Source organism: Artemia franciscana, chromosome 2 (assembly GCF_032884065.1).
Source record: "Artemia franciscana chromosome 2, ASM3288406v1, whole genome shotgun sequence".
NCBI lineage: Eukaryota > Metazoa > Arthropoda > Branchiopoda > Anostraca > Artemiidae > Artemia > Artemia franciscana.
Genome location: NC_088864.1, coordinates 32870620 through 32890683, shown reverse-complemented (window position 1 = coordinate 32890683; position 20064 = coordinate 32870620). Strand labels below are relative to the sequence as shown.

General features: G+C 34.1%; 1 protein-coding gene and 1 long non-coding RNA gene across 2 annotated transcripts in view; both read right to left on the bottom strand.

Moving 5' to 3' along the window:
• Positions 1 to 20064, bottom strand: part of LOC136040267 (rho GTPase-activating protein 1-like) — an 82287-nt gene that overhangs the window by 36782 nt on the left and 25441 nt on the right. The window contains exons 2-4 of the mRNA XM_065724502.1: positions 11770 to 11871; positions 7574 to 7705; positions 2519 to 2654 (exon numbers count right to left, since the gene is read on the bottom strand). Of these exons, the coding sequence (XP_065580574.1) occupies positions 2519 to 2654; positions 7574 to 7705; positions 11770 to 11871 (370 nt within the window). The remainder of the gene's footprint in view (positions 1 to 2518; positions 2655 to 7573; positions 7706 to 11769; positions 11872 to 20064) is intronic.
• On the bottom strand, positions 17868 to 19143 carry LOC136040248 (uncharacterized). The gene is made up of 2 exons (XR_010620652.1): positions 18845 to 19143; positions 17868 to 18124 (listed from the first exon to the last, which is right to left on the bottom strand). It is a non-coding gene; the product is annotated as an uncharacterized LOC136040248 (long non-coding RNA).

Here is a 20064-nt window from a genome sequence, read left to right as displayed (position 1 = left end):
GCTTAATGCTAATTTGATCAAATTAGAAGTAATCTTGCTTGTTGAATTAATGATATGACCTACGTTTGACAACGTAGATGGCTAGAATGAATTTAGGAATACATTTTTAGAAGTAGCAAAAGATATTCTTAGGAGGTAAGTTATAAGCCCAGTTAGGAAAATTAGCGAACCGCTTTAAGCTTGGTAAAAGAGAGAAGGAGTTTGTGCAAGAATTTCTGAATGACAGGTTGTGCAAAAATAAAAGAAAGTAAGGGAGGTAGAGAAGACGTTAAAGTGTAAATTAAGGAGATGTGTTAAGGAGGCTATGGATAAAATTGCCAAGGATTTGGAAGATACAGCCAGACGTCATAATAGTAAAATATTGTATTGGTATGTTAAGAAATTAAGAAGAAGTACTCAGTCTGAACTCGTCCTAGTTATTAATAGAAACGGAGCTTCAATTAGTGACAAGGGAAGTGTTAAAGAAAGATGAGCAAATTATCTTAAAAATGTGTTAAACTAATATGAAGCTGCAAGCAATGAAATAGACAACTGAAATTCTCTTGACAATTAGACAGTGAAGGATGATCTATTGTTGGAAAACTATAGATAAATAACTGATGATTATGAATACGATTTTTTAAAAAGAGGACGCAACTAGTGATTTTATAAAATCTTTAATCAGCTCCCTTTATAAGAAAGGTGGTAAGAGTGGGTGTGGGTCCTACACTTGTATAGTGTACCAGATAGCATACTGATTAGTGCTGTCTTCAAAAATATTGTTGCTACAGTTAAGGTACCAAGTGAGGTTAGTAGATGATACGGTGTAGAGTCAGGAAGAATTAATCAGGATTATGTCCTATTTCCGTTTCTATGGATTATTTTGATGTACTTTGAGCACGGCAACGGTTACAGGACACCATGGTCTAAAATTGAAAGGTAAGACTCTCCTGGACATAGATTACGAAGATGATTTAAGTGTCTTGAATCAAAATGCTAACAAAATGAATGAATTCTTCGAGGTTTTGAGAGTTCAAAGTGCAAAACTAGTTTGAAATTAAACATTAAAAAGAACAAGTGACTTAGTCTAGGAATAAATGGGAAAGAGAGATGATGTTAAGCAACAAGAAAATTGATCAAGTGCACAGTACAGCTTTAATTACTTGGTTAGTGCTTCTAGTAAAGATATTTGGAAATGTAGTCTGAACCAATTCTCTAGGGCTATAATGAAAAACAAGAGCCAAGAGCTCATATGGCACTTGTGACGAGGTCGGAAGAGCCAAGAGCTCATATGGCACTTGTGATGAGGCCGGAACCTAAAATTAGACTCGGTACTCTGGTTTCCAAGATTTCTGTTTCCCCCCTCAACCCCCTGATGTCCTCGGATTCAATCCGAATTGAAAATGAAGCATCTGAGATATGACATCTTTCTACACATCAAGTTTCATTAGGATCTGATCACCATTCGTGAGATAACCATACCTCATTTTCCACACTTTCCCCTCCCTCCAGCCCCCCCCCCCCAGATGGTCAAATCGGGTAAAAGACTGTTATCAATTCAATTTGTGCAAATCCTCGATACGCTTACCAGTTTTCATCGTCCTAGCACCTCCAGAAGCACCAAACTGACGAAAGCAATGGAAACCCCCCCCCCCCCCAACTCCCCCAAAGAGCGGATCAGGTCTGGTTATGTCAATCACATATCTAGAACTTGTGCTTATTCTTCCCACTAACTTTCATCCCGATCTCTCCACTCTAAGCGTTTTCCAAGATTTCTGGTTTCCCCCTCCAACTCTTCCCAATGTCACCGGATCCGGTCGGGATTTAAAATAAGAGCTCTGAGACACGAGGTCCTTCTAACTATCAAATTTCATTAAGGTTTGATCATTCCTTCGTAACTTAAAAATACCTCATTTTTTCTAACTTTTCCGAATTAATCGTCCTTCCACTCCCCCCCCCCCAAATGGTCGAAACGGGGAAGCGATTACCTCTAATTTAATCTGGTCTGGTCCCTGATACACCTGCCAACTTTCATCGTCCTAGCTTATCTAGAAGCGCCCGAACTAGCAAAAGTGGGACCCACAAAGAAAGACAGACAGGCGGAAATTGCGATCGCTATACATCACTTGGTAAATACCAAGTGCCATAAAAAGTTAACATTGATGATAGATTACCAAGAATTGCACCATCCATCTTGGTTCAAATGATAGTGAAGTCATCTCCGAATGTGATGAGAAGTGGACACAAAAAAGAATTTGAAGAAAAATGGAAATTCATAGGAGGAGTAAAGGGTGAAACTTTGGATAGGTTTGGATGAAGGAGGAGCACGCGCATTTTTTTTTGCCTCAAGTGGTTTGGTGCTACTCTGGAGGCTTGGACATTTTACACAGGCCAATGTTTGCTCATTTGATGTTTTCAATGTACTCCTTAATTTTTATAGAAACACTTTTTTGCATAAAACAGACAAAACAATTCAAACATGCACTGTTTTGAAGCCCTCACAGGTAAATTAATCACAAGAAAAACAAATACCACCTACCTAAGGAATCTGTTGTGATCAAATCCTTTGTTTGAAGGTAATCGAGCGGCGGTTAATACGATAACTTTTCGACTAAGACGATCGACCCCACCTAACTCAACAATACCATGCTTTGCCATATCGAGATAGTCATCCTCTGAAAATAAAAGAATTTTGATTTTAATGAAAGACAGACAAAATAATAGCTCAAAGGTAGGTCTCAGAAAGTATAATGCAAACTTTTAGTCGAACATATCTTACATCTTTAAAAAAGCAACTGCAGATGTTTTTATGTATACATTTTTCTTGAAAACGGCTTGACATTTTTTTTTTTTTTTTGAAAATTAGCACCTTGTGATTTTCTGGCCTGAAAAAACGATCTAGCTGAATTACGAGTTTGATAAAAAGCGTTTAGAACCTAAATTTTGAAGAAAAAAAATCAGGTGAGTGACGTCATATTTATATACATTTCTAGACAATATATTACATCATTTCCCCCCCAGGAGTTGTCGTACGTTTTTAATATCTCTGATGGTTGCAAAGTTACACAAGATGACAAATGACTGAACAGCTAAAAAAAGACATTGAAAAAGGAACGGCAAAAGTCACATTGAACTGCAAAGGAAAATGTTGCGCAACGAACTCTCCAGTTAGAAGGCAAAGCCAAAATATAACGGAATGATGGAACGTGTTAGTTTAGCGTACTTGGGCGGTTAGAAGACAAATCAATATAGCAATGGAATGAAGGAACGTATTTGTTTAGCTTGTGTGACTCTATGATTGATGAACAGAGGGAGTAACTAAAATTTAGTGTCTAAGACATGAGCAAAATTACAGAAGATAACAAATGACCGTTGAAAAAGAAAACAGCTGACTGTTATTGAATAAAAAAAAAAAAACAGTTAAAGCAACAATATGACGACTGCGGTGAAGCAGGGATTGAAGTTTTTTTGTGTCTACAACGTCATACGAAATTACACATTATTTTGAATGAATCCGAGCAGCCAAAGTAAAAGGTATGAAAAGAGGTCGGAGATAATGATGCAGAAAAATGAAGCGCAAAGGAGATCTGCGGCTAAAAGACATTTGACATTTAGCATCACAACGAAAACACCGTATCGTAAATGAAATCTGCTGTTAGAAGAGAAGCAACAGTTAAAATCACGATTCCCAAAAGAAAACAAATCAAATTAAATGAATGATTCTTTGGTGCATTAACAGGTAGGAGGAACTGAATTCACGATAGAATTTGTTAATTAAATTGAAATTGTTCATAATTAATTTATTGTCATAATTTAAAACCAAAGAATAATGAATATATACTCCCTTTAAAAGAACAACTTTGTACTTATTTATGTATGCATGTATGCATATTTATTTATTAGAAAATTATTCTGAATGAATCCAAAGAGCTAAAGCAAAAGCCATGGGAAAATGTATGATGTACGAAAATGAAGCGCAAATGAGATGTGCGGCTAGAAGACTTGTGGCACCAAGCATCACTACGAATCTCAAATGAGAATAATGGGCAACAAAATCTCCGGTTAGAAGAAACCAATACGGATGGTCACATCAAATAGTAAATGAAATCCAAGGTTATACGAGAAGCAACAGTGAGAATCAAAAAGAGCCCAAGAAGAGAGCAAATCCTATAAAATGGATGATTCTGTGATGTATTAATAGGAAGGAGGAACTGGATTCACGTCAGAATTTCTTAGATTATCCTAATAAAGAATAGAGAATCAAATACATACAAGCCTGTCTCGTGCTTCGTGCCGGGGATGGAGAAAGCCCAAGCTCCCAGAACTACATACAAATATTTACACATACTGAATAGTTTTATTCAAGCCAACAGTAAAAACAACGATTTAAAAAATAACGCAGATAAAACAAAACAAAAAAATAGAGGAAAATATCTAAGGAAAAGCAAAAATATCAAAACAATTAGCCTAGCCGGAATCATAAGGCCCATTAAGCCTTTGCTATATCGACAATGAAAGGTGTAAAAGAGGTGCATATAATATCTCAACAAGCTCATTGTCTGATACCAATAGGCGCTCAAGCATTTAAAAGTGCATAGGTAAGCGTAACTGGTGAAATATTAGCAAACGATCATAAGCACATAGCTCAGTAGCACTAACATAAAGAGGCAGTTTATGGAAGAAACGTAGGGTATGATTGCCCGCGACTTTACTTGTTACGGCCCACTGTCCTATTTAAAGGACAGCTGGTTTTAATTTTTATATGGTCAAATTTACAATCAGAATAATTTGCTTTGAGTGATAACTGCTTCACTGGGGATCAAGCTACCAAGGTTGATTTTTCCAGGTCAATTGATCATTCATTATTGGATCAGCGACATCATTAAGGTCATAATTAGCCTAATATTCAAAATTTCGGTAAAAAATAGTAAATATTTCCCCAGATAGTAGTAGACAATATTTCTGGATAAAAATAGAACTGACGGGTAAGTTCAAAGTTTTACAGATTTTTACGTTGGTGCCATATTTATAGGACAGTGGGCTCTAAGCGTTGTTTTTAGGTTATCAGCGTTGTTTTTTTCACTTTTTTAATGAAATTGCTTGGTTGATTCTTTTGTGTGGCAACTTGGGGAAAACTTTATCAGTGCTTTTCTGGCTTTGGTCATAATTATCTCTACAATTTTTCTTCCGTGGCGTTCATTAATGGGTTTAGTTTACTTGATATCCATGTGACAGTTTCTGTTAATGTTTTTTTCTCGTTTTCTCTTATTATTAACCCGTTTTCTCTCTGTTTTGATCGGGTATAGGTAAAATAACAAAAATAGTGTGAGTTCTGAAAAATAGAGACTGATAGGCTGATTCAGCTTCAGCGTATACGTCGCTATAGAAAATATATCTTTTAATCTTTCTTTACATTTTTCTCTTTTTTTCAGATTTCTGAAAATGAAGAAAAGAAATCTCTGCATTTCACTTGGCAAAGCTCTTGACCACCTAGAAGATAAAGAATTTGGATGTGAAGATATTCAGGTTGTTGTCCTGCCTCCTGATCCGACTGATGAAGATGAAGGAAATGACGACGAAACTGTGGCCCCTATTGTAAATGATATCTCAGGAACTGATGAAGTAGATTTTAGACCAGGTCCTCTTGAAAAAAAAAAATTTAAAGACATCAAAAACATCATCCCCACATAAGAAGAGGGTGTATCAAGTTCAAAGGTGGGCCACAGAGCAGGTAGTTCAAAATTGCGAATCCTAAATAGAGGAAGGAAAAAGGATCCTACCATTGGCAAAACTTTGGCAAGGGAGTAGCTAAGGCGCTGGAGAAGGCCTGAGAAGAAATAGAAGGAAAAACAACAGTAGAGTTTTTGGCTTTGTTTCTAGAAAATAAACTCTTTGGCCTTATCTCTCATGAAACGGTTAGATATGCTGTTAAAATCCAGCTGATGAACTCCGAGTGTTCGCCGTAATACTGATATTTTTGGGTTATTAAAGATTATACTCTCCAAGAGATTATAGGTCAGTCAATGAAGATCTTGAAAGTGACCTACTCAAGGAACCAATGTCCAGAAATCGATTTATGAGGATAAAAGAGAACAAAAACTTAAGAGATCAGCGGGATTTCAAGGAAGATTATGTAGAAGCCCTCTTCTACATAATCAGCGAAGACTTTAAACAGTTTAGAATTTTCCCTCAGCATCTGTCCATTGGTGAAGTGGTTATGAAGTATACAAGAAAAATAGCCTGGAGCAGTTTATGTCCGTCTTAAATTTGGCTTTATTATTCATTGCAATTTCTATTTAGATTCAGTTTAATTTCTTCGTTCATATTAATTTCTGCTTACTTTAGATTTAACATCTTCTATAATCTAACTTATCTTCATTTTAAGTTAAAAATTTTATCCTAATTTTTGCATAGATAAGCTTTTTTTATTATAATTTAATATTTAAGAAGCCACAAAAAGGTAATTACAAATGGAAATTAACAATGGAGAGGCTTACTCGTTCTCTTCCAAAATAATATTGACATGAAAAACAGCTCTAATTTCTTCACTGCTGTGAAGAAATTGAAGACAAAGACAACAATTCGGGAATATTAATAAAAGGAAAATTCATCATGAACTTTCCTGGAACAGTGTTATTGATGAATAGATTAGAAGTTTTGAAAGCCCGATTATGACAAAAAGGCCCAAATTTAATTAACTAAGCGGGCAAATGCGTTTATCTAAGCCTGTCCCTGTAAAAGCGATCAAAATAAAAGGATATAATAATTTTGAATATATGCCGGAGCGAATACACTGAATTATTAGCTCCTTCGGAGGAGCAGTATAAAGAGATCCAGTTCTAAGGTGGTTCCTAAGGAATTAAAACTTCACGTATAAAGTGAAAGGGGTTAATTTAATGAGATACATTGTAAGAAATAGTTCACGAAGATTCAACATCAATATAAAATAAGTAAACTGAAAAACCTAATAAATTAAAATATCTGCTGGAACCAAGTCTGACAGATTTATGTGAAAGGCATCGGATCAACTAATATTGAATTAGAAGAATAAGTTTTACGCCCTTGCCCAATATTCCATCACACAGGAAAGATTCACTGTAGAGCAACATCACAGATAAAAATTCTGCTGATCTATCCCATATTTAAGTCGCTTTAATCTAATAAATTTTCACCCTGTCCAATTTCTATATTTTGAAACTAAAATCTAAAATATTTGCACAAAACTGGGAGCGACTATGGCAAATACGACCACAAATTTTTATTTTCTTACAAAATGTTATTTTTCAACTCGGTTTGTTTGTTAAAAAAAAGATACAAATATTAATCATGGCAATAGTAAATTTTTATTTCACTTAATCCTAACCTATGAGGGGTCATATTTTTTTACCACGATAGGAGGCAAACATATAAACCAAAATGCACCTTTGGGTACAAATTTCCTAAGTTCATGTATCTAGTTTATTCTTCTTGAAATGAACACCATCATCAGAAAAGACAGCACCCTATTTTTCACCTGTGCGCAACAAAGCTTTTTAATCAACAGTCTGAAAAATTTATGCAAATAAAAAGAAGAAAAGCAATAAGGCCGACAAACCTTCATCAACCTGTTCTAGTCTGTCCTCTTCATCATCAATATTTGGACACATACTACCAAATGCTTCTTCCAAGCTAAGCTCCACACTACACTCAGACACGGGCGTCTCTGCATAAACAGCGAGCTCGCCTTCTAAAAACATAAACAAAACATTTATCGGACATTTTTGTTAAAATATAAAAAAAGATAAAAATTACTAGAGAGAACGAACACCCAATATGATTACATTGAAAAAAAAAATGAATAAATTACTCACTTATCACTTCTACAAGAAACAACTCATTTGTTTTAGCCGTTAGCTGTTTTCAATTTTCTCTCTATTTTTTTCTTTTCCATTTTTATGCTTCAGTTTTTTTTTTTTCATCTTATCCCATGGATGAGTTATGGGTATCTAAGAATAGATATCGAACGGGAAAATTCAATTATATGACGAGTAGTACTGATGAGAATCTCTCAGTAGTGGACTTATCTTTCTGACTCTGTTTTAAGAGGTTTCCCACGAAAGCGATGATTCTGGTTCAATACGTGTAAAAAGCTAAATATTGTAGCCTCAGTTAACAAAGGGACAGGTTTCACAAGGCTCAAGAGTAACTAGCAGCAATTGACACTGAATCCATATGCAAACATCAGGAGTTTTCCATTTTTTCATCAGATACTATTGATATATAACAATTTTATATGCTTTAACACAAAGAAGGAAGCACCCCTTAAACAGTGTAAAATCTTAACGAAAGATTGGCGTGAAATATAAAATGCTCGACAATCCTGAAGCGGAATTTTCAATCTCCATTAAAAAAAAAAGAATTATATTTTTCCCGTGAAGGATGTCATGAATGCGTTTTTTTTTTCTACTGGGGAGCCGGAAAGAATTAACGGTCGTAGAATATCGGAAGGGTGTAGACTCAAATGGAAATTGAAACTTCTGATTCTCTTTTGATTCTGCTTTAAGTAGCCATGTTTTCGAAAATACTAGCCACAAAATACTTTTTGAAGAATCCGCCATTATTAGCAATGATCTAGGCATAAAGCAAGTAGTTCGAGAAGCAATTGACATCAGACTTAAGATTAATAATAATATTTCCTTAAATAGGGATTTAGGAGAATATTCACTGAATGTTTTATACACAAATTTAATTAAAAATGACCTTACAAAATATTTTAAAAAACCAATAGATATTAACACAGAACCTGTCACAAATCGACCTACAAGATCAGCAGCGAAAAAAAATAGACTGGCATTAAAAACCTGTTTTTAAATCATTTTCTTTCATTTCATTGAACCGCCTTGTTTCAAAACAATTTATTTTTCAGTCCTTGTTGAACTTCGCTGAGGTAAGGATGCTGGGACTGTTTTGAAAAATTGTTTATTTTAGTTTTATAGATTTTATCCTCTCGTAAGTTGTTTTTTCTTATTTGTATTGCTGAGGACGGCCCTTGGACATAGGGCCGAAACATTCATTCTAATTTGTTTCCCACTGTCTTAAAAAATTCCCTCTTGTTCTTCTTGTTTTTGGAGTTTGTAATGGAAAGGCAGTGTGGTCTTCGTCGTTATTTAGGTTTGTAGTAAATCAGGACTTAAGCAGAGTTGTGATCTATTTTGATTTAGAGGGATCATTTTGATGGATTTTGTCTTAAAAACAGAAAAAAGCCTACGGCTTTTTCTTATTTGGAAAGTTAATAGACAAACTTCAGAGAATGAGGCATCAAACAAAATCCAATATGTACCATGGTTTGTTCTTTACTAGGTTACAGCCATCTCTACAGCCATGATACCGAAGAAACTTACATAATCCCCATTTATAGTTAACCAGACCGATTCCTTATATAGTTTTTTTAGTGAATTAACGAATTTATTATCATGTCTTATATGTAAATTATTTTTCATAAGTCTTTGATGGAACAATGGTAAGCGTACCCGCTTGTCATGCGGTTCCCCTTTGGAAGGAATTTGAATATTTTGACTTTAAATATAATAACTGTACAAGCCTATACTATAGTTAAGTTGCCTATATGAGTTTATATAGGCAAGAGTTCATTCTTTATAATATTAAATTAAAAAACAAGTTTTTCAACTGAAAGTAGGGAGCGACATCAAAACTTCAAACGAACACAAATTACTCCGCGTTTGAAAGGAGCTGTTCCCTCCTCAAAGCCCCGCTCTTTACGCTAAAGTTTGACTCTTTCTCTCAATTCTACTTTATAAAACAGTAATAGCTTTAGCGTAAAGAGCGGGACGTTGAGGAGGGAACAGCCCCTTTCATACACAGAGTAATTTGTGTCAGTTTTATCTTTAAAACTGAAAATTACAAAAAGAAACTCGTTTTAGTTCCTCCTCTCTATAATGTTCTAGTGTCCCGCTAGCTGGGTAGAAAAAAAAGGTGACGTCGATGCAGAATTTCACAGTTCAAGCAACTTTTCGTATTTTCAAGTCAATGGGTTTTCTTTGCTATTCAAGCCGACGAGCTATAAGTTTCCTACATAGGGATTTCTGACAAGGCTGTTCTAATACTGTACTTCGTATTTTTATCTAATTCTAGTCTTAGGAACTATTGGCTATTTTATTTTTTATTATGGAGCGTAACCATCTCTTACAGGTTGATAGCTACCACTGCAACCCAGATATAGATTTAAAACCATTGCGCAATTCCGGTTCAAACAAGCCGCAATATGCCTAATTTTCTGCTAAAAAGTTAACGATTGGGTAAACCAGAGGGTTTTGGAGGGGCTGTAGGCCAACTTTATGTCTATAATAACACAGATTGAAAACACTTCCGTGATTCAGCTTCAAACAAGGTAGAAAAGATATACCTTTCAACCTTTCTAGGGTGGTAAAGAAACAATCAATTTAATGGTAGAGATCAGGATCCCCCCCCCAATTTGTTACTTGGAATCCCCCATATACCAGAGCAGAAATCTAAAAGCAAAGCAAGTGCTAGCGGTGAAACTAGAAAAACGTAGGCTAATATATGAACTTGTTCAGATTAGCTTTTAAAAGGCCCAACTACATTTATTCAAATGAAATTTGCTGCGATAAACTATTACCCGTGTAAATTTTATCAATATAGTAATATAAGTATTGATTTTGGTGATATTGGCTACTACACAAATAATAAACTTATTTTCCTTTCATTGATATTCTCTATCACAATCCAAGAACATGCTAAGCAAAAATGGTTTACACTCGCTAAACCTTAGCAAGCTCAAGTTGAGATAAGCAAATTCAAGTGGACTATTACGATTAGCATTTAGTTTTATGAGTGGTCCAACTATTGAGCGATAAATCTATATATCTTCTGAAATTGCCCATTCGATGACACATCAAACAGTCCGTGGTAACAAACTGTAGTAAGGAGCGACCCGGCTCAATAGTAACCGAAACTCTAAAAAATGGAATCATTCAGTGCATCAGAAAACCTAGCTGTAGAAGTTTCAAACTCTTATCTACAAAAATGTGGAATTTTGTTGTTTTTTTTTTTTTGCCAGAAGACAGATCAAGGATGCGTGTTTATATGTTTTTTGTTTTTTTTCAGGGGTGATCGTATTAACCCAGTGGTCGTAGAATGTCACGAGAGGACTCATTCTAAGGAAATTAAAAGTTCTAGTGGCCTTTTTAAGTGACCAAAAAAATTTGAGGGCTCCTAGGCCCCCACCAACGCTAATTTTTTCCCAAAGTCGCCAGATCAAAATTTTTAGATAGCCATTTTGTTCAGCATAGAACGCCGGAGCGCATTACATTAAACTAACGCAAATTAGTCTTAGGAAAAGCCCAATTTAAATTCAATTTAAAAAGAGTTAATTTCAGCATTAAGGATTAGTTTTTATGATGAGTATAATTTTATTTGCGAAGGGGGGGGGTGTAGTTCTAGACAGTTTCTCGCTTTGTCTAATTAAGTGCGGTTTTTATCCTTTTCTAGTTCTTTTTATACATTTTTAGCACATACATTTGCAAAGTAAATATATCCAAACATAGAAGAAAGAAACTGGAAACCACAAAATTTCTGTCTGTAAAAGCTACATTTTTATCAGCAAAATACAAATATATGCCATAACAATTGACATCCAAGAACCAATAGAAGAGTTTCCCCTGGTGGTTTCCGAGATTTATTTAAAAAAAGCGATTTTAGAATTATCATTTTTTCTTAGTCAGGACTTTTATTTCCTATAATAATGTCCAATAATAGCATTGAGAAAAGAACCTTCTGCAACATTTTCTGCTTGCCATTCTGAATCATCAAATTCTAAATTTGGTTCGTGGTCCAATAATCCTGAAAGACTTGGGTAGGTTTCTTCACCAGGACCTGAAAAAAGGGCAAAATTTTTTAAAGTTTTCATAACTAATTTTGGTACTCTTTGTTTTAAAAGTAAGCTGTTTATACAGCAGCCATTAGGAGAGAAATTAGAATTATTTGATATGTACTCAAACTGCATTTGTGTAAAACTGCTTTTAAAGGCGGGATACTACAGCAAAATTGTTTAAAAGACGACTTGGACAAATTTTCTCTTTTTCTTCAAAATGGAGCACAATATTATACAGGTGTTCATGACAGCCTTTGCGAATTTTTAATATTTAGAATCTACAAGAAATATATGCAAGCCTTTTCTGAACTTTTTTTTACTCCTTATTCTAATGCATCTAATCCCCAAGCAATTGGTGTCATCTCAAGAATTTACACTGGCAAAGGTGCAGCAGTAATAAAACTTTCAGTTGGTGCGCCAAATTGGTCATGGTCATTGGCAAATTGGTCATGGGACAAACCAAAACACACTAAGCATATTTTACAAAATCGTTTTTGATTTTCAACAAGTTTGGTGCCTAATGATAGTATAGGTTAGTATAGTACATTTCAAAATCCCGACACTAAAATCCCGAAGGGCCATGGCCACAAAAAAACTTACAAATACAATTAACAACAAGAGCTAAGAGCTCATATGGCACTTGTGACGAGGTTGGAAGAGCCAAGACCTCATATGGTATGAGCTCTAGCAAAATTCTAAGAATCAATAGGTTGCTTTAAAAGAAAAATCAAAGGCTTAATGCCGGTCGGGATTTAAAATAAGAGCTCTGAGTCACGAGGTCCTTATAAATATCAAAATTCATTAAGATCCATCACCCACTCGCAAGTTAAAAATACCTCAATTTTTCTAATTTCTTCTCTCCCTTCAGCCCCCCCAGATGTTCAAATCGGGAAAAACGACTTTATCAAGTCAATTTGTACAGCTCCCTGACACGACTAACAATTTTCATCGTCCTAGCACGACCAGAAGCACAAAACTCGCCAAAGCACTGAACCCCACCATCTAACTCCCCCAAAGGGAGCGGATCCAGTCCGGTTACGTCAGTCACATATCTACGACATTTATAAGCATTTTCCAAGATTTCTGGTTTCCCCCTCCAGCTCCCCCCAATGTCAACAGATCTGGTCGGGATTTGAAATAAGAGCTCTGAGACATGAGTTCATTCTAAATATCAAATTTCATTAAAATCCGGTCACCCGTTCTTAAGTTAAAAATACCTTAATTTTTCTAACTTTTCCAAATTAACAACCCCCAGCTCCCCCAAAGAGAACGGATCCGTACCAATTACGCCAATCTCGTATCTATAACGTGCGCTTATTCTTCCCGTCAAGTTTCATCCCGATATCTCTACTCTAAGCGTTTTCCAAGATTTCCGGTTTCCAAGATTTCTGTTTCCCCCCTCCAATCCTCTATGTCCCTGGATACGATTCGAATGGAGCATCTGAGACATAAGATTCGTCTATATATCAAGTTTCATTGAGATCCGATCACCCATTCGTAAGATACTCGATTTCACGTTTTCCAAGAATTCCGGCTGCCCCCTCCAACTCCCTTCAATGTCACCGGATCTGGTCGGGATTTAAGATCAGAGTTTTAAAGCACAAGATCCTTCTAGATATCAAATTTCATTAAGATCTGATCACCCATTCGTAAGTTACAAATACCTCATTTTTTCTACTTTTTCCGAATTACTCCCCCCCTCCCCAACTCCACCAAAGAGAGCGGATCTGGTCCGGTTATGTCAGTCACCTATCATGGACTTGTGTTTATTCTTTCCACCAAGTTTCATCCTGATCTCTCCGCTTTAAGCGTTTTCCAAGATTTTCGGTCCCCCCCCCCTAATGACACTGGACCCGGTCGGGATAAAAAAAAATAAGAGATCTAAAGTTTCGAGGTCCTTCTAAATATGAAATTTCATTAAGATACGATCACTCTTTTGCAAGTTAAAAATACCTCATTTTTCTCTAATTTTTTAGAATTAACCCCCCCCCCAACTCCCCCAAAGAGAGCAGATCCGTTTCGGTTATGTCAATCCCGTATCTAGGACTTGTGCTTATTTTTCCCACCAAGTTTCATCCCGATCCCTCCACTCTAAGCATTTTCCAAGAGTTTAGGTTCCGCCCCCCCCCCCAACATCCCCTTCGCCGGATAAGGTTGAAATTTAATATAAGAGCTCTGATACATGATATCCTTCCAAACATTAAATTTCATTAGGATCCGATCATTCTTTCGCAAGTTAAAAATACCTCATTTTTTCTATTTTTTTCAGAATTAACCCCCCCCCCACTCCCCCAAAGAGAGCGGATCCGTCCCAGTTATGTCAATCACGTATCTAGGACTTGTGCTTATTTTTCCCACCAAGTTTAATCCCGATCCCTCCACTGTAAGTGTTTTCCAACATTTTAGGTCTCCCCTCAATTCCCCCCAATGTCACCGAATCCAGTTGGAATTTAAAAAGAGATCTCTTTGACACAATATCCTTCCAAACTCCAAATTTCATTAAGATCCGATCACTCCTTCGTAAGTTAAAAAACCTCATTTTTTTAATTTGTTCAGAATTAACCCCCCCCCCAACTCCCCCAAAGAGAGCGGATCCGTCCCGGTTATGTCAATCATGTATCTAGGAGTTCTGCTTATTTTTCCACCAAGTTTCATCCCGATCCCTCCACTCTAAGCGTTTTCCAAGATTTTAGGTCCCCCCCCCCAATTCCCCCCAATGTCACCGGATCCATTCGGGATTTAAAATAAGAGCTCTGAGACACGATATCCTTCCAAACTTCAGATTTCACTCAGATCCGATAATTCCTTCCTAAATTAAAAATACCTCGTTTTTTCTATTTTTCCGAATTAACCGGCCCCCTACTCCCCCCGAGGTGGTCAAATCGGGTACACGACTAATTCTAATCTAATCTGGTCCGGTCCCTGATACGCCTGCCAAGTTTCATCGTCCTAGCTTGCCTGGAAGTACCTGAAGTAGCAAAACTAGGACAGACAGACAGACCAACAGACAGGCAGACAGACCGACAGAATTTGCGATGGCTATATGTCACTTGGTTAATACCAAGTGCCATAACAAACAGATGCAATTAGGATTCAATTTAAACTTTTGATCAAAATGATTAAAGTACAGATAACCATTTAAAACGCTAATGCAAACAAAAAAAGTCGTCACATAACACCCTCAGGATGGGTTATATCCACATGAATATACCGCGCCAGACTCTTATCTATCTATATATATAAAAATAAGTTGTCTGTGTGTGTGTGTGTCGAGTGACGTCATGTTTGTGTGTCGACTGACGTCATGTTTGTCGACTGACGAGATTAAAGACCGGGACATCGGGACACAAATGACGACAAATGACGGGGATACAGGGAATGTTCGATTAGCAATCACCATCAACAAAGCTCAAGGGCAATCATTAGAATAATGAGGTATAGATCTGAATACAGATTGTTTTTCCCATGGACAATCATATGTTGCATATTCAAGAGTCGGTAAACCTGACAATCTATTGATATAGACGAAATTACAGACCGGGATATCGAGACACAAATGACGACCGGGACACCGGGACATCTATCTATATATATAAAAACTAGCTGTTGGGGTGGCGCTTCGCGCCACCCCAACACCTAGTTGGTGGGGGCGCTTCGCGCCCCCCCCCAAGCCCCCCCGCGCGCGTAAGTCGTTACACGCCATATTAGTTACGCGCCATTGTAGTTGTGTCCCTATGTCCCACCTGTGAATATAGATATATATATATATATATATATATATATATATATATATATATATACTAGCTGTTGGGGTGGCGCTTCGCGCCACCCCAACACCTAGGTGGTGGGGGCGCTTCGCGCCCCCCCCCAAGCCCCCCCGCGCGCGTAAGTCGTTACGCGCCATTGTAGTTGTGTCCCTATGTCCCACCTGTGATATATATATATATATATATATATATATATATATATATATATATATATATATATATATATATATATATATATATATATGTTTTTAACTACGTAAAACTTGCGAATATACAACATTCTTTGCTGTCCCATTGTCTGTGCATATAAATAGATTGTCAGGTTTACCGACTCTTGAACATGCAACATATAATGGTCCATGGGAAAACAATCCGTATTCAGATCTATACCTCATGATTCTAATGATTGCCCTTGAGCTTTGTTGATGGTGATTGCTAATCGACCATTCCCTGAGTCGCCATCGTCATTTATATATCCCCCTGTGCACCCCGGCGTCCCCTTTGTAGTTATGTCCCTGTGTCCCGGTCGTCATTTATATTCCCTGTGTCCCGGTCGTCATTTGTATCCCGGTGTCCCGGTCTGTATATACATTCGTTTTTTAGTTTTGTTTTTCTCCTTTATTTTTTTCCTTTTTTCTTTTTTTTCTTTTTTAGTTTATTTAGATTTTTAGATTTTTTAGTTTTTTTATTAGTTTTTAGTTTTTTTGTAGTTTTTACCATTTTTTTTAGTTTTTTTAGTTTTTTTTTTTTTACTTATGTCCTGGTCGTCATTTATACTCCCTGTGTCCCGGTCGTCATTTGTGTCTCGGTGCTTTGTTGATTGCTAATTTATATTATATTTATATTTATATTTTTTATATTTATTAATATTTTTTAGTTTTCTTTTTCTCTTATTTTTCAGTTTTTTCCTTTTTTTTTAGTTTTTTCTTTTTTAGTTTTAAGTTTTTTTTTGTTTTTTTCCTTTTTTTAGTTTTTTTAGTTTTTTTAGTTTTTTAGCTTTTTTAGTTTTTTTATTAGTTTTTAGTTTTTTTTTAGTTTTTGCCTTTTTTTAGTTTTTTCAGTTTTTTTTAGTTTTTAGTTTTTTACCTTTTTTTAGTTTTTTTAGTTTTTTAGCTTTTTTAGTTTTTTTTCTTTTTAGTTTTTTTTGTAGTTTTTACCTTTTTTAGTTTTTTTTCTTCTTTTGTATTAGTGTGAAATAATTCAGACGTCATATGCGGACAAACACGACGTCACTCGACAGACAGACAGACAGACATAACCCACAAACAACTTATTTTTATATATATTTATTCATATTTTTTTAGTTTTCTTTTTCTCTTTTATTTTTCAGTTTTTTCCTTTTTTTTAGTTTTTTTCTTTTTTAGTTTTTAGTTTTTTTTTAGTTTTTTACCTTTTTTTAGTTTTTTTTTAGTTTTTTTAGTTTTTTAGCTTTTTTAGTTTTTTTATTAGTTTTTATTTTTTTTGTAGTTTTTGCCTTTTTTTATTTTCTTCAGTTTTTTTTTAGTTATTAGATTTTTACCTTTTTTTAGTTTTTTTTTAGTTTTTTTTTCTTTTTAGTTTTTTTTGTAGTTTTTACCTTTTTTAGTTTTTTTCTTCTTTTGTATTAGTGTGAAATAATTCAGACGTCATATGTGGACAAACATGACGTCACCTGATCCACAGATCCACACACAGACAACTTATTTTTATATATATAGATATATATATATATATATATATATATATATATATATATATATATATATATATATATATATATATATATATATATATATATACTAGCTGTTGGGGTGGCGCTTCGCGCCACCCCAACACCTAGTTGGTGGGGGCGCTTCGCGCCCCCCCCCAAGCCCCCCCGCGCGCGTAAGTCGTTACGCGCCATAATAGTTACGCGCCATTGTAGTTGTGTCCCTATGTCCCACCTGTGAATATAGATATATATATATATATATATATATATATATATATATATATATATATATATATATATATATATATATATATATATATATATATGGTTTTAACTACGTAAAACTTGCGAATATACAACATTCTTTGCTGTCCCATTGTCTTTGCATATAAATAGATTGTCAGGTTTACCGACTCTTGAACATGCAACATATAATGGTCCATGGGAAAACAATCTGTATTCAGATCTATACCTCATGATTCTAATGATTGCCCTTGAGATTTGTTGATGGTGATTGCTAATCGACCATTCCCTGTCCCGGTGTCCCGGTCGTCATTTATATCCCCCTGTTTCCCCGTTGTAGTTGTGTCCCTGTGTCCCGGTCGTCATTTATATTCCCTGTGTCCCGGTCGTCATTTGTATCCCGGTGTCCCGGTCTGTATATACATTCGTTTTTTAGTTTTGTTTTTCTCCTTTATTTTTTTCCTTTTTTTTTCTTTTTTAGTTTATTTAGATTTTTAGATTTTTTAGTTTTTTTATTAGTTTTTAGTTTTTTTTCTTTTTTTTTGTAGTTTTTACCTTCTTTTTAGTTTTGTTAGTTTTTTTTTTACTTATGTCCTGGTCGTCATTTATACTCCCTGTGTCCCGGTGCTTTGTTGATTGCTAATCGAACATTCCTTTTGTCCTGGTCGCTTTCTCTTTGAGTGTCGTCATTTATTTTTTTCTTTTTTAGTTCTTTTAGTTTTTACCTTTTTTAGTTTTTTTTAGTTTTTTAGATGAAATTTTTTTTTTAGTTTTTTCCTTTTTTTCTTTTTAGTTTTTTATTGGTTTTTACCTTTATTTTAGCTTATTTTTCAGTTTTTTCCTTTTTTTTATTTTTTTTTATTTTTTATTTTTTTTAGTTTTTTACCTTTTTTTAGTTTTTTTAGTTTTTTAGCTTTTTTACTTTTTTTATTAGTTTTTAGTTTTTTTGTAGTTTTTGCCTTTTTTTAGTTTTTTCAGTTTTTTTTTAGTTTTTTATTGGTTTTTACCTTTATTTTAGCTTATTTTTCAGTTTTTTCCTTTTTTTTTAGTTTTTTTTAGTTTTTAGTTTTTTTAGCTTTTTACCTTTTTTTAGTTTTTTTAGTTTTTTTAGTTTTTTAGCTTTTTTATTTTTTTTATTAGTTTTTAGTTTTTTTTGTAGTTTTTGCCTTTTTTTAGTTTTTTTAGTTTTTTAGCTTTTTTATTAGTTTTTAGTTTTTTTTTGTAGTTTTTGCCTTTTTTTAGTTTTTTTCTTTTTAGTTTTTTTGTAGTTTTTACCTTCTTTTTAGTTTTGTTAGTTTTTTTTTTTACTTATGTCCTGGTCGTCATTTATACTCCCTGTGTCCCGGTGCTTTGTTGATTGCTAATCGAACATTCCTTTTGTCCTGGTCGCTTTCTCTTTGAGTGTCGTCATTTATTTTTTTCTTTTTTAGTTCTTTTAGTTTTTACCTTTTTTAGTTTTTTTTCTTTTTTTCTTTTTAGTTTTTTATTGGTTTTTACCTTTATTTTAGCTTATTTTTCAGTTTTTTCCTTTTTTTTCCTTTTTTTTAGTTTTTTTTATTTTTTATTTTTTTTAGTTTTTTACCTTTTTTTAGTTTTTTTTAGTTTTTTTTAGTTTTTTTTAGTTTTTTTAGTTTTTTAGCTTTTTTACTTTTTTTATTAGTTTTTAGTTTTTTTTTGTAGTTTTTGCCTTTTTTTAGTTTTTTCAGTTTTTTTTTTAGTTTTATATTGGTTTTTACCTTTATTTTAGCTTATTTTTCAGTTTTTTCCTTTTTTTTAGTTTTTTTTTAGTTTTTAGTTTTTTTAGTTTTTTACCTTTTTTTAGTTTTTTTAGTTTTTTAGCTTTTTTATTTTTTTTATTAGTTTTTAGTTTTTTTTGTAGTTTTTGCCTTATTTGAGTTTTTTTAGTTTTTTAGCTTTTTTATTAGTTTTTAGTTTTTTTTTGTAGTTTTTGCCTTTTTTTAGTTTTTTTAGTTTTTTAGCTTTTTTATTTTTTTTATTAGTTTTTAGTTTTTTTTTGTAGTTTTTGCCTTTTTTTAGTTTTTTCAGTTTTCAGTTTTGTCACCCGATCCAGTTTTTTCAGGTGACGTCACCTGATCCATCCACAGATCCACACACAGACAACTTATTTTTATATATATAGATAAGATATAATCTGGCGTAACGGACAGACAACTTATTTTTATATATATAGAAGATATATATATATATATATATATATATATATATATATATATATATATATATATATATATATATATATATATATATATATATATATATATATATATATATATATATATATATATATATATATATGTTTTTAACTACGTAAAACTTGCGAATATACAACATTCTTTGCTGTCCCATTGTCTGTGCATATAAATAGATTGTCAGGTTTACCGACTCTTGAACATGCAACATATAATGGTCCATGGGAAAACAATCCGTATTCAGATCTATACCTCATGATTCTAATGATTGCCCTTGAGCTTTGT